At 43.7% G+C, this 15,240-nt stretch overlaps 1 protein-coding gene across 1 annotated transcript; it reads left to right on the top strand.

Annotated features, from left to right (window-relative positions):
* Positions 1 to 792: 792 nt before the first annotated feature.
* On the top strand, positions 793 to 2,864 carry LOC110628994 (gibberellin 20 oxidase 2). Its single transcript, XM_021775820.2, has 3 exons — positions 793 to 1,381; positions 1,582 to 1,903; positions 2,530 to 2,864. The coding sequence occupies exons 1-3, from the start codon at positions 882 to 884 to the stop codon at positions 2,794 to 2,796; spliced, it is 1,089 nt and encodes a 362-aa protein (XP_021631512.1). The 5' UTR covers positions 793 to 881; the 3' UTR covers positions 2,797 to 2,864.
* Positions 2,865 to 15,240: the final 12,376 nt, after the last annotated feature.

Here is a 15,240-nt window from a genome sequence, read left to right as displayed (position 1 = left end):
CACGCACGGGTCCACTAGAAGATAGTCTAGTCCGATAACGTGACAAGAGGTGAGAGAACAGGCCCAGTCACCTCGCAGCCCTATCAGCACGCGCATCGGGAGGAATTAAATGACTGCTTGACAGAGAGGGGTATGTTGGCGAGTCCATACGTACGGGTCTGAGTGACAGAAACAAGTGACACTATAGCAGGATGCCAGTTATGCGTACTAGAGGATAAAAGAAAAAGAGAGACAGGTAGCATTGTAGTATAGTGACAGTTATACATCACTAGAGGAAAAAAAAAAAAATAAATGAGAAGAAACATAAATTTCCTTGATTAATCTCACTCACATACTATAAATCCTATTTTTTAAATTTCAAAACATCAGTATCAAATTTAAAAATATAGATAATTAATGTCTAGGTTTTAAAATATAGATAATCAATGTCTAGGTTTTTCTTAAATGAAAATTATTTTGACATTTTTTATAGAAAAAGAAAAGAAAAGAAAAAGAGAAAGGGCAAACGTAAAAAGGCTGTTGGAGAGTGGGGTGAGGTTTGTAGTAGAATCACGGTGAGAAGGTGATACGGTGACACTAGGTGGGCCGGCCCTCATAGTATGAAAAAAAGAAAAAAATAAAAATAAAATTAGAAATAAAATATAAAAATAAATAAATAAAAGAAAAAATAGAGCGAGGTGAACAGTAACCTCGGAAGCTTCTCGTATAAATACAGAATTTTCGGCAATCTCTATCTCTAGAGATATTCTCGTTAACGTCATTCTCTCTCCTGTCTACATACCATATTGGTTCTCCTACAAATAGCCAGCCTGGTTTAGCAAACGTGTCTCCTTCATCTGATATAATATCAGCTAGTTTCCAGTGCTGCTGTGCGTCCGAGAATGAATACAAGAGAGCAACTTGCTGGGGTTCTTGTCTTCGACTCATCAGCGTTGCAGAAACAGCCAAACTTGCCAACTGAGTTCGTTTGGCCGCACAAGGATTTGGTTGGAAACCAAGACGAGCTTGAAGAACCACTGATAGATTTGGACGGATTCTTGAAAGGAGATGAAGTGGAAACTGCCCACGCAGCTGAGCTTCTTAGAGTTGCTTGTTTACACCATGGTTTCTTTCAAGTCACAAACCATGGAATAGATTCTTCCCTTATTCGAGCTGCGTATCAAGAAATTGATACAATCTTTAAGCTCCCTTTAGATAAGAAGCTCAGTGTTCGTAGGCAACCCGGCGGTGTATGTGGATATTCCGGCGCTCATGCCGATCGGTATTCGTCTAAGTTGCCTTGGAAGGAGACTTTCTCATTTGAGTACAATGGGAATCACTCACACCCAGTTGTCGTTGATTACTTCAAGCATTTCCTGGGTGAACATTTTCAACCAACAGGGTATGATATTGGCTTAAGTTATACATATATATGTTTTTAACGCTATTCATTCCCATTTATCTTACATAAAATATTAATAGTCTAGGAGTTTCTGGTCCGTCCACAAATGACTAATTCCGTGTCTGTTTTTCTAAATCTTTTTGTTTTTGTTTTTTTTTTATGCTTTTAAGTTCATACAGTTTCATACTTGGTTACTGTAGGTGGGTGTACCAAAGGTACTGTGAAGAAATGAGGAGGTTATCTCTCGTAATTTTTGAGCTGCTGGCAGTGAGCTTGAGAGTGGATCGTTATTACTACAAGGAATTTTTTGAAGATGGTAGCTCAATAATGAGATGCAACAATTATCCACCTTGCAATAATTCGGGGCTAACCCTCGGCACTGGTCCTCATTGTGACCCAACTTCCTTAACCATACTTCACCAGGATGAAGTCGGTGGCCTTGAAGTGTTTGCAAATAACAAATGGCAAGCAATTCGACCTCGTTCTGATGCCTTTGTCGTCAACATTGGTGATACCTTCATGGTAACTATAATGTTTCGAGTTTCAATTTTAAAGGGATTTCAACAATTTTTCCTTTCTTTTTATTTTTTTCTAAAAAAAAAAAGTATTTCAAAACGAGTTTGACATGCTTATATACATGAATCAATTGTCCACTTGTGGACTAACTAATAGGTCATATGTAACATCAATACAACGAAAATGACCTTAAGGAACAGTGGGTCATACCATTAATTATTTGTTATTAAGATTACGACATTTGATAGTGAATAAATATGGAAAAGAACCATTTCTATTTATTTTTTCAAATTAGTTTCTTCAAAGAATGACATTTGATGTGAATTTTACTAACAACTCAAAAGAAAATGTGGAGAAAAAAAAAACCCTATATTTAGAAGAATGTTTTTAGAGGAAAAATAAGAGTTTTGAAAGTAATATTTATATTCACTAGGAAAGTTTTTTAAACAACGTAAAGTTTGTAAACTCTTCAAATTCTCAAATTCTGTAAAAACTTAAAATTTTCCATCCCACTAATTTTTTTTAACTGGTTATCAAAATTGAAGTTCAGAATTTTATAATTGTAGTTAAATTCCTTGCAAATAATTAATCAAGAATAGTATAAGACAAATATTGTTTGATATGGTATGCAGGCATTATCCAATGGGAAATACAAGAGTTGCCTACACAGAGCCGTGGTGAATAGAGAGAGAGAAAGAAGATCGCTGGTTTTCTTTGTGTGTCCAAAAGAGGACAAAGTGGTGAGACCACCACAGGATCTTGTTTGCATAGAAGGGCCAAGGAAGTACCCAGATTTCACATGGTCTGACTTGTTGGATTTTACTCAAAACCACTACAGAGCTGATGTTGCTACCTTTCAAAGCTTTATCAAATGGCTTCCATCTTCTAAAACCATTTAATCTCTACTTGTTTTGAATGCTTTTCATATATAATAATGGTATCTTTTCTAAAACCATTTCTACTTGTTTTGAATGCTTTCCATATACAATAGTTGTATCTTTCTCTATTCTAAACCCACATTTAGTGGCTTCTATAGCCAGCAGGTTTCTCTCTGTGTGTCTTTTCCCAACTGTGTATTTTAAATTATATGAGCGATTTTCACCAACCATTATTATATATATATATATATATATATATATATATATATATAAACAAAACTAATATAATAATGGTTCTTGCTGATATTCTAATAAATTAATAATAAAGAAATCAAATTATTCTGCTCATACAGGAGCTTAAATCTTGTTTTATTCAAATTGATCGATTCAATTTCCAATTAAATTCTACTGCAAAATTCAAAATACCAAAATATTTTAAAATGATAAAAGAATATAATTGATTCAATAGAATTCAAATTTAATTCCTTTTAGTGGTCAATTTGAGCTAAATTTCATGCAAATTTTAAAATATCAGTAGAAGTAGTGATGAGAATGAATAGAGAACTTTTGAATGTTTAATTTTATTAAATTCTATTAAGATGAGTTTAAATAATATATATTTGAGTTTCATATATGTTCAGTTTTAAAAATTAATTTTCATAACACGTTAAGATGGACTCGAGTTCGTGTTCGAATTCTATATTATAGAAGCCAATTATTTAAATCCACTTTGATAAATAATTAATTGAATAAAAAATATATATATTATAATAATATCTATTGATATTGGCAGCCCATAACTCACTTTGAGTGACTGTTGTATTACATCAGAAGTCCCCCGCTAGTTCTCAATTCTTCAAATTCGAATGTAACAGTTGTCTTCACGATTTGGGATACATGGCTAAATCAGATTGGGCTTTCTCTGCTCGCGTCTCTTCGCCTGCTCATGCCCGTCAATGATGGTTATCCTGTTTCTCGAGCTGCTTTTAAAGCTTGCTGTCGAAATTGCCATATAAACACCATTCTTGTTCTCCAAATATCGCTTTTGCTTACAATTGACATCATTATTTTAGAAAAGATTTGGCCGTTCCTCTTTTTCATTCACACTTCCTTGCTTTCAAGGTAATTCCTGCTTGCTTTTTATTCTTTCAAAATAAATAGGAATACTTATTCTTCTTCTCTTGCTTCTGGTGAGAGTTCCACCTTAAATTCCTCCTCCGACGGCCCCATTTGCGCCCCAGCTTCTATCAATCCACTAAGGGCGGCTCATGAAAGCGAAGACAACCTGATCAGTGACATTCCTTCCATACTATCAGAGCAGAATGCAGATTACTTTCATGAAAAGTATCAAATTTCTCGAGAAATCTTCTGCACCTTTGCTCCATCCTCGAGCGTTCGCGCAGATGACTAGATCCCTGTGGAGGATACCATCATAGTCTATGAAGTGCAACTATATGCAGGTTTTCGATTCTCCATGGACCCATTTTTTGCTGAGGTCCTTTGATTTCATAAACTTTCAGTCGTCCAACTGCATCCCAACAGCTGGAGAATCTTGATGACCTTCCGGTTTGTTTGTTTCAATAACAACATTGAGTCGAGTGTGGCCCTTTTCTCCCAGCTGATACTCGAAGAAATAAGGAGTTATAGCTTTTTAGTGGGAGGAAATGCCAGACACTATTTGACTGGATCCCTTCTTTGCTAAAGCGGTGGAAGAAACAAGTTTTTTTATCCTCCATCATTAGAGGTCCGGGGGTTTCAGACGCCTCTGCATAAGCTGGAACATGTGAGTGGAGCTGAGTAAGGATGGGGTCTAGCCACGGGGGGATGAGGAAGAGGCTTTAAACTTCCTCCAAACAGTGGCCACGTCCTAGAAAATGGACATCACCAAGGCAATGAGGAGTGAGCCAGGCTCGGGGTCCTCACTCGCCTAGTGTTCCTTGCCTTGGGGAAAACCCCTCTCTGACTATCGAGTAGAGTATTTTTCTTTTCAACTTCTTTTGCTCTTCAAATTGCTTTACTTACTCATGTTTTGCTCTATACAGATATGGCCGGGTCAAAAAACAAATTTACCGAAGTGGCATGTGTTGCCCAAAAAGGCAAGGTTATTGCTGAAGCGTCCGAGCCTCCACCTAAGCGTGCTCGTCGTGCCCAAGAGATTATCATGCTTCCTCCTCCACCCCCTCCACCTGCTACCGAGAAAACGACCCCCTCTCAGCCCGAGTCTTCTTCTCGAGATACTCCTGCAATAGTCCCCATTCAAGAGGCAGGTGTTGAAGCAGCATGGCCTTAGGACATCCAGCATCTTGTGCTGGCTTTAGCTCAGACTACCTCCCTTATTAAAGAGCCTTGCCTTTCTGTCCTTATTGCTAAGAATGCTCTAAGGCCCAGCGATCATCATCGCCTGAATATTGTCGAAACTTACGATCTCTATGACAACATTATCTACTCCGTGATAAAGAGTGCTCTTTGTATGTACATGGCCAAAGAGCCAATAAGGCTCTGAGGCATGAGTTTGGTGTGCAAGAGATGGATAAAAATCTCCTTCAGGAGGAGTGCTCGAGGCTGAAGGCTCAAATTAATGTGGTGGAGGGCACCATGAAAGAGATTCTAGAGTCAGTAGACAAACTCCAGGCAGATTTGGGTGAGGCCAATGCTTCCATGCTTACGCTCAAGAATTGGGCTAAGAGTGTTGAGGATCAAGTGGCCATGCTTCAACACCACATCTAGGAGCTAAAGTCTCAAGTTGAGGAGAACTGGGCCGCCTCCAACAAAATCGCTGAATTAGAGGCCGAGCTTCAAGAAACAGTGGCCTGTGGAGGGGAGATGTTCGTCGAGGGCCAATACTCAATTAAGAAGTAGTTGATGAAATGGTTCCTTTCTAAAGAATTTACCTGGTAGATGACATCTTCCAGAAGGAGGAGCAAACTAAGGAAAATCCCATCAACTGAGTCTCTACAGATAATGTAATAGATATAGAAAACACTAATATAATAGAGACTCGGGAGGAGAAATCTGAAGATATTTCTCCTCCTATTTAATTTTCTGTAATATTAATGAAAAATATTTTCTCTCATATCTTATTTTTATTTTCACTAAGTGTTTATACGCTCTATACTCGTTCTCATCCAATTTTTATCAAACTTGTAATACCCGGCTAGACTCCGGTATCGGAATTCCTACCGTCCGGTGGAACCTCGGATGTCGGAGACCTCTAGAAGGGTAGAATCATATTTTATAAAATGTTTTCATGAATTTTAATGTTTTAAAGTATGAAACTAAATGAGTTTTTGCATGAAAATAGCATTGGAGGAAAACTCAGGTTCGGCCGCCGAAAGTCAAGTTCGGCCGCCGAACATGCATGCGTTTTGGAGGCACGTTAGGCCCCCGAAAGCATGAGTTAGGGAAGTTCAGGTTCGGCCGCCGAAAGTCAAGTTCGGCCGCCGAACATTGCATGGATGCGGAGGCTCATTCGGCCCCCGAACGTGGCCTGGCCAGCCACCTATAAAAGGGTCCCTTAGCCGAAAATGGGCGAGCTTTTTCTCCCCATTTCGGCCAAGGTGAGCATTTCCGCCATCCTTCCCCAATCTTGAGTTTTTCCTTCCTTTTTCCATGATCTTTACAAGTTTATAACTTTGGTTTTGAAGATCTTTGAGCTTAGAACGAGTTTTGGAGCTTGGAGACCAAAAGTTGGAACTTCTCCCATCTCCAAGTTTAGATCTCCTCAACCCTCGATCTTCAAGAGGTAAGAGCCGATCTTAAGCTCAATGTATGATTTAAACAAGTTTTATGAAGTTTTTAAGGGGTAGAATGCATGTTAGGGTATATGTTGAACCTATGGGTTTTTGATGACTTTTTGAACAATGTAGCTTGATTGTGTGTGATTGAAGTGTTGTAGATGGGGTATATGCATGTTTGAGGCCCCTAGGAACTTGTATGCATGCTTTGGTTGAAAAATATGCATGTTTGGAAGGTTTGGAGGCGAAATGCACAAAGGAGCCAAGTTTCTGCCCTTTGGCAGAAACCAGGTTCGGCAGCCGAAGGCACTTTCGGCCGCCGAACATGGCTGGGGAGGCAGGCCTTTCGGCTGCCGAAGTTGCCCCCGAAAAGAGACTTTCGTCTCTGTCTGGGACTTTCGGCCGCCGAAGGTGCCGCCGAACCTACCTGAGTTTCGTCTCTGTCCAGGACTTTCGGCCGCCGAAGGTGCCGCCGAAAGCACCCTGTTCAGCCATTTCATGCATATCTCTATGTGATATTTTCAGGATGTTTTAGGGGGTTTTTGGGGAATATTTTAGAGTTATGTTCAGGTATGTTTGGTCCCTCATTTGAGTCCACCTGTGTAGGTTCGGACCCGAGGAACCGAGGACCCCAGCAGTGAGTTCAGCTGCTTCGGTATTGTCAGAGTCAGCCAGAGGTGAGTGGAACTATAACTTAATCTTTTAAATTAAATGCTTTATCATGTTTCATGCATCATGGTTATGCAATAGGATGATTGCATTAGTTTTCACGAATATGCCGCATTACATAAATTGTTGTTGTTGTGGGTGAATGTCGGATGACCCAGTTAGTCCAAGACAGGAAGACCAGGCCCCATGCTACAGGCCTGGCACAGAGTAAACAAGTCCAGGCCCCAGTCTATAGGCCTGGCACAGAGTAAGGCACGGTTATGGGAACTTGAAGACCAGGAGCCAGAGGAGGCCCTGGGAAAAGGGTAAGTAATGTATGTTCTGACAGGAAAGACCAGGACCCCATTCTACAGGCCTGGCACAGAGTTAACTTGGACTAATTGGTGACGAGTTCGCCCAACCCTTATGTGAATTGTTTGTGTTATGATGCATTTCATAGAGCATAGTGTTAACGTATTTTAATAGCTCTACTCACTGGGCTTTTAGCTCACCCCTCTCCCTTTTCCCCCAGGCTTACAGGTACAGGATATAGTACGGGAGTCCAGATAGAGTAAAGAAGTCATGCCTATGTAATAGCTAGCAATGGACATGATCAAATTGTAATGTAAAAGTACAGTATAATTATGTAATGAGTTTTATGGATGTTAGTGTGTGCTTGACCATAGAATGTTGTATCCCTTTTTATACATGATCTTAGAGATTTTGATGATGTTTATGTAAACCAGCTCAACACAGGTTATGTTACCCTTTGAGGGCACAGATGAGATCCCACAGAGGGATCAAAGTTATATTAATGTTATGCACAGGTTGAGTTTGGTTGATGCGTATGGAAAGAAAAGTTTTAATTTTTATACATGTTGTTGATCATGTATGGGATTATACAGGTTTACAGGTTATATGTCAGGCTTGCTACGGGTCCCGGCGGCCTTAAGTCGACCCGGATCCTAGCACCGGTAGCGGTCCGATTTTTGGGTCGTTACAGAATGGTATCAGAGCCCTAGGTTCATATGGTCGGACCTAGAGTGTCGGGCTCATAGAGGTTATAGAAGGTCAAGCACAATAGGAAAAGATCATGTCCACTAGGATAGGATGTGGAGTCCTGTCTTGCATGATGATGTGAAATGCCATGACTTTATGCATGTGCATTAATGATATGCTATGATATGTGATGTATGTGATGCGGGTTCATGTGTGCCCACATGAACCATATGATGCTAATGTTGCTTGTGATGCGTACTGTTTTTCAGAAAATAGGATGAGAGGAACTCGTCGATCAGCAAGGTTGACTGGAGTACCACCTGAGGATGAGGGCATGAGCGCCCGTCCTCCTACATTGCCTAGGGCAATGTCAAGCAGGTCCAACAGGGACAGAGTAGCAAGAGACCCTAGAAGGTCTCTGGATCTGGGTAGAAGCAGATCAGTCAGAGGAACAGTTCAGGGAGGAGCGTCAGAGGATATGGGGGATGATATGGACGTAGAACAGAGGAGGGATGGCAGTTTGGGAGTCAGTATGTCAGAAGAAGGGATGGGAGAATCCCAAGGAGGCACTCAGGCCACGGGATTTGTACAGCCACCTCACTACCCACATTTCTCACAACATCCCGGGTATTCGATGGGAGGTACATCGGATTACCCTAGTTTCACCCCTTATCCCACACAGATGCCATACCCACCATACTACCCACCATACTTTCAGTACCCAATGTATCCACCTCCACCCTACTATCCAAATCCAGCAAACCCTACCTCAGAAAATGTTGTACCACCTCCACCACCTGCAGAACCAGCAGCCCCAGTTGCTCAACCACCTAGACCTAGCTCAGCCAGTGGGAGCAAGGTCAAGATGACAGACTATATGAAGCTGGGTGCTCCCCAGTTTGAAACCGGTAATGATCCGTTCGTGTACTTGGAGCGGGTCAAGGCAATTACAGATGAGATAGGGGCGGATGACAGTAGAGCCATTCAGATGGCCGGGTTCACGCTTAAGTGCAAGAAGGCACGGGAGTGGTTCAAAAATTATGTGAACCCGAGAGTGGACAACATGACTTGGGAAGAGTTTGCAAATGAGTTTGCAGGATGGGCTTTCCCTGATAGTTCAAGGGAATTGAAGATGATAGAATTCGAGCAGTTGAGGCAAACTGATGACATGAGTGTAGACGAATATACCGACAGGTTTATGGAGTTGCTGCCATTTGCAGGGCAAGACCTTAGCACAGACCAGAAGAAGTCAAGGAGGTATATCATGAAGCTCCATCCCAGGTATTCCTCCTTGGTACAGTCAGCAGATAGAGAGAGTTTTCACGCCATAGTAGATATGGCTAGGAGAATGGAAGCTAGTGCCATCATTCAGGGGACAGTTAAGCAGACAGTGGCACAAGCTTCTGGTTCTAAAACTCCGGGTGGGGGAAAGTTAGATCCCTCTACCCTTAGTGCAGCAGCTTCAGGCAGTAAGAGATGGAGTAAACCCAAGGGTAAGAAGAATAAGTTCTGGAACAAGGTTAAGTCCAGTCTGGGATTTGGAAGTGGCTCAAGCTCTGGTGCGGATAATGCAGTTTGTGCAAGGTGTGGTAGACCACACAAGGGAGTATGTCGGTTTGGGACAAACACCTGCTTCAGATGCGGTTAGGAGGGGCATATAGCTCGAGACTGTCCAAGAGCGGTCCCAATGGCCCAGTCCCAGCAGACAGCTTCAGGCAGTGTAGCGCAGCCAGCAGCTCCAGCCATGACTCAGGCCAGTGGCAGAGGTAGAGGGAGAGGAGCAGCCTCTTCTTCAGCGGGTTTCAGAGGAGAAGGTCCGTCAGCCCCAGCACGGATCTTCACAATGACACAGCAGGAGGCAGACGCATCCAACACCGTGGTGGCAGGTAATCTCGTCATTGGATGTTCGGATGTATATGCATTGATGGACCCTGGTGCATCTCATTCTTTTATTGCCCCGAGGGCCGTAGAGAGGTTGGGATTGATGACTTCTGGGTTAGAGTGTCCTCTCTGGGTCAGTGGACCCAAGTGTGATCCATCAGTGGCAGAGTCGGTCTGTCAGTGTAGTCCAGTTTTTGTTGAGGGGAGATGCATGTCCGCCGACCTTGTAGTTCTAGATTTGACAGACTTTGACGTCATTCTAGGGATGGACTGGTTATCTACCCATGGTGCTACCTTGGACTGCAGGGACAAGGTAGTCAGGTTCAGAGGTCAGGATGGGTCAGAGGTTGTCTTCAGAGGAGACAGGAGGGGTACACCTAGAGGTATGATCTCAGCTCTTCAGGCTCGTAGGTTGCTTAGGAGGGGATGTCAGGGGTATTTGGCTCATGTGAGAGAGCTTAATAGTCAGGTTAGAGAGCCCGCCTCAGTGCCAGTGGTTAGAGAGTTCTTAGATGTGTTCCCAGACGAGCTGCCAGATTTACCACCTGCTATGGAGATAGAGTTCGAGATAGAACTAATGCCTGGAACCCGACCGATCTCTATCCCTCCCTACAGGATGGCGCCAGCAGAATTGAAAGAGTTGAAGGAGCAGTTACAGGAGCTGGTAGACAAGGGCTTCATCCGACCGAGTACCTCACCCTGGGGTGCTCCAGTGTTGTTTGTGAGAAAGAAGGATGGATCCCTTAGACTTTGTATCGACTACAGGCAGTTGAACAAAGTCACTACCAAGAATAAGTACCCATTGCCAAGGATCGACGATCTATTCGACCAGCTAGCAGGAGCGGGTTGTTTCTCCAAAATAGATCTGAGATCGGGGTACCATCAGTTGAGGATCAGGGAAGAGGACGTACCAAAGACAGCTTTCAGGACCAGATATGGGCATTTTGAGTTCCTTGTGATGCCGTTCGGGTTAACTAACGCCCCTGCAGCATTCATGGATCTCATGAATAGAGTGTTTAGCCAGTACCTGGATCACTTTGTTATTGTCTTCATAGATGATATCTTAGTGTATTCCAGGAATGCAGAGGAGCATGCCCATCATCTGCGGTTGGTTTTGCAGACCTTGAGGGAGCATGGCTTGTATGCCAAGTTCTCAAAGTGTGAGTTCTGGCTGAGGAGCATTTCATTCTTGGGGCATGTAGTGTCAGAGAATGGAATAGAGGTAGACCCCAAGAAGACAGAGACTGTGGCTAACTGGCCTAGACCCACTTCAGTGACCGAGATCAGGAGTTTCTTGGGTTTGGCAGGTTACTACAGGAGGTTCGTTCAGGACTTCTCAAAGATAGCAGCTCCTCTGACCAGACTAACCAGGAAGAATCAGAAGTTTCTGTGGACCGACCAGTGCGAGGAGAGTTTTGAAGAGCTTAAGAAGAGGTTGACTTCAGCACCAGTTTTAGCTCTGCCATCTAGTGGAGAGGACTTTACAGTCTTTTGTGATGCGTCCCGTGTGGGACTGGGTTGTGTGCTTATGCAGAATGAGAGGGTGATTGCTTATGCTTCTAGGCAGCTAAAGAAGCATGAGTTGAATTACCCCACACATGACCTTGAGATGGCAGCAGTAATCTTTGCACTCAAGATGTGGAGGCATTACCTCTATGGGGTAAAATGTGAGATCTTCACCGATCATAAAAGCCTGCAGTACATCCTGAGTCAAAGAGATTTGAATTTGAGACAGAGGAGATGGGTAGAGTTGCTGAGTGACTATGATTGCAAGATTCAGTATCATCCGGGTAAGGCGAATGTTGTGGCAGACGCCCTAAGCCGGAAGTCACTAGGCAGTCTATCCCACATCATGGCAGAGAGGAGACCAGTGGTGAAGGAGTTTTACAAGCTCATTGAGGAAGGTCTACAGTTGGAGTTGTCTGGTACAGGTGCTTGGGTTGCTCAGATGAAAGTGACACCCGTGTTTCTGGAGCAGGTGGCTCAGAAACAGCATGAGGACCCAGAGTTAGTGAAGATTGCCAGGACTGTTCAGTCAGGCAAGGACAGTGAGTTCAGATTCGACAATAAGGGGATCCTCCGCTATGGGAGTCGACTTTGTGTACCAGATGACATTGGGCTAAAAGGAGACATTATGAGAGAGGCTCATAATGCAAGATACAGCATTCACCCCGGAGCCACCAAGATGTATCAAGATCTGAAAAAGGTTTATTGGTGGCCAGCTATGAAGAAAGAAGTGGCACAGTTCGTGTCAGCCTGCGAAGTATGTCAGAGGGTGAAGCTGGAACATCAGAAGCCGGCTGGAATGCTTAACCCGCTACCTATTCCAGAGTGGAAATGGGAGAATATAGCTATGGATTTCGTAGTGGGGTTACCGGCGACGTCCAACAGATTGGACTCCATATGGGTGATTGTGGACAGACTCACCAAATCTGCCCACTTTATCCCTGTCAGGAGTGGCTATTCTGTGGACAAGTTGGCGCAGGTGTACGTTGATGAGATAGTCAGACTGCATGGGGTTCCTGTTTCTATAGTGTCAGATAGAGGGCCCCAGTTCACCTCCAGGTTTTGGCGGAGTCTGCAGAATGCTATGGGTACTAGGTTGGATTTCAGCACTGCCTTCCATCCACAGACAGACGGACAGTCAGAGAGGACCATCCAGACCATAGAAGATATGCTCAGAATGTGTGTGCTGGACTTTGGCGGTTCTTGGAGGCAGCATCTACCTTTGGTGGAGTTTGCCTACAATAACAGTCATCATGCTAGCATCGGGATGGCCCCATATGAAGCTTTATATGGAAGGAAGTGCAGATCACCTGTTTGCTGGGAAGAGGTAGGAGAGAGGTCCTTAGCAGGACCCGAGCTAGTAGAGATCACCAGCAGGGTGGTGCCCATGATCAGAGAAAGAATCAAAACAGCTGCAAGCAGACAGAAGAGTTATGCAGACATCCGCAGACGGCAAGTGGAGTTTCAGGAGGGGGATCTGGTATTGCTTAAAGTGTCTCCAATGAAAGGAGTGGTTCGCTTTGGGAAGAAAGGTAAGCTGGCTCCACGGTACATTGGACCCTTTGAAATCTTGCAAAAGGTTGGGAATGTATCGTACAAGCTGGATTTACCTGCTTCAATGGAGAGAATCCATCCGGTTTTCCATGTTTCTATGTTGAGAAAGTTCGTGTCAGATCCGGGCAAGGTTCTTAGTGAGCCTGATGTGGAGATCCAAGAGGATCTCACCTATGTTGAGCAGCCAGTACGGATCCTAGACACCCAGATCAGGAAGCTAAGGAACAAGGAAATCCCGATGGTGAAAGTCCTGTGGAACCACCACAATATAGAAGAATGCACTTGGGAGACACGGGAGTCCATGCTCCGGCAATATCCTCATCTCTTTTAAGGTTAGTCTCTATGTATTTTATGTGTAGGTTGTGTTGTATGCCTTGCATGTGTTAGTTGAGGAACATTCGGGGACGAATGTTCTTAAGGGGGGGAGAATGTAATACCCGGCTAGACTCCGGTATCGGAATTCCTACCGTCCGGTGGAACCTCGGATGTCGGAGACCTCTAGAAGGGTAGAATCATATTTTATAAAATGTTTTCATGAATTTTAATGTTTTAAAGTATGAAACTAAATGAGTTTTTGCATGAAAATAGCATTGGAGGAAAACTCAGGTTCGGCCGCCGAAAGTCAAGTTCGGCCGCCGAACATGCATGCGTTTTGGAGGCACGTTAGGCCCCCGAAAGCATGAGTTAGGGAAGTTCAGGTTCGGCCGCCGAAAGTCAAGTTCGGCCGCCGAACATTGCATGGATGCAGAGGCTCATTCGGCCCCCGAACGTGGCCTGGCCAGCCACCTATAAAAGGGTCCCTTAGCCGAAAATGGGCGAGCTTTTTCTCCCCATTTCGGCCAAGGTGAGCATTTCCGCCATCCTTCCCCAATCTTGAGTTTTTCCTTCCTTTTTCCATGATCTTTACAAGTTTATAACTTTGGTTTTGAAGATCTTTGAGCTTAGAACGAGTTTTGGAGCTTGGAGACCAAAAGTTGGAACTTCTCCCATCTCCAAGTTTAGATCTCCTCAACCCTCAATCTTCAAGAGGTAAGAGCCGATCTTAAGCTCAATGTATGATTTAAACAAGTTTTATGAAGTTTTTAAGGGGTAGAATGCATGTTAGGGTATATGTTGAACCTATGGGTTTTTGATGACTTTTTGAACAATGTAGCTTGATTGTGTGTGATTGAAGTGTTGTAGATGGGGTATATGCATGTTTGAGGCCCCTAGGAACTTGTATGCATGCTTTGGTTGAAAAATATGCATGTTTGGAAGGTTTGGAGGCGAAATGCACAAAGGAGCCAAGTTTTTGCCCTTTGGCAGAAACCAGGTTCGGCAGCCGAAGGCACTTTCGGCCGCCGAACATGGCTGGGGAGGCAGGCCTTTCGGCTGCCGAAGTTGCCCCCGAAAAGAGACTTTCGTCTCTGTCTGGGACTTTCGGCCGCCGAAGGTGCCGCTGAACCTACCTGAGTTTCGTCTCTGTCCAGGACTTTCGGCCGCCGAAGGTGCCGCCGAAAGCACCCTGTTCAGCCATTTCATGCATATCTCTATGTGATATTTTCAGGATGTTTTAGGGGGTTTTTGGGGAATATTTTAGAGTTATGTTCAGGTATGTTTGGTCCCTCATTTGAGTCCACCTGTATAGGTTCGGACCCGAGGAACCGAGGACCCCAGCAGTGAGTTCAGCTGCTTCGGTATTGTCAGAGTCAGCCAGAGGTGAGTGGAACTATAACTTAATCTTTTAAATTAAATGCTTTATCATGTTTCATGCATCATGGTTATGCAATAGGATGATTGCATTAGTTTTCACGAATATGCCGCATTGCATAAATTGTTGTTGTTGTGGGTGAATGTCGGATGACCCAGTTAGTCCAAGACAGGAAGACCAGGCCCCATGCTACAGGCCTGGCACAGAGTAAACAAGTCCAGGCCCCAGTCTACAGGCCTGGCACAGAGTAAGGCACGGTTATGGGAACTTGAAGACCAGGAGCCAGAGGAGGCCCTGGGAAAAGGGTAAGTAATGTATGTTCTGACAGGAAAGACCAGGACCCCATTCTACAGGCCTGGCACAGAGTTAACTTGGACTAATTGGTGACGAGTTCGCCCAACCCTTATGTGAATTGTTTGTGTTATGATGCATTTCATAGAGCATAGTGTTAAC

Source organism: Manihot esculenta, chromosome 13 (assembly GCF_001659605.2).
Source record: "Manihot esculenta cultivar AM560-2 chromosome 13, M.esculenta_v8, whole genome shotgun sequence".
In the NCBI taxonomy this organism is placed as follows: domain Eukaryota; kingdom Viridiplantae; phylum Streptophyta; class Magnoliopsida; order Malpighiales; family Euphorbiaceae; genus Manihot; species Manihot esculenta.
Note: the sequence above shows the minus strand (reverse complement) of the source record. Positions and strands in the feature narration are given on the sequence as shown.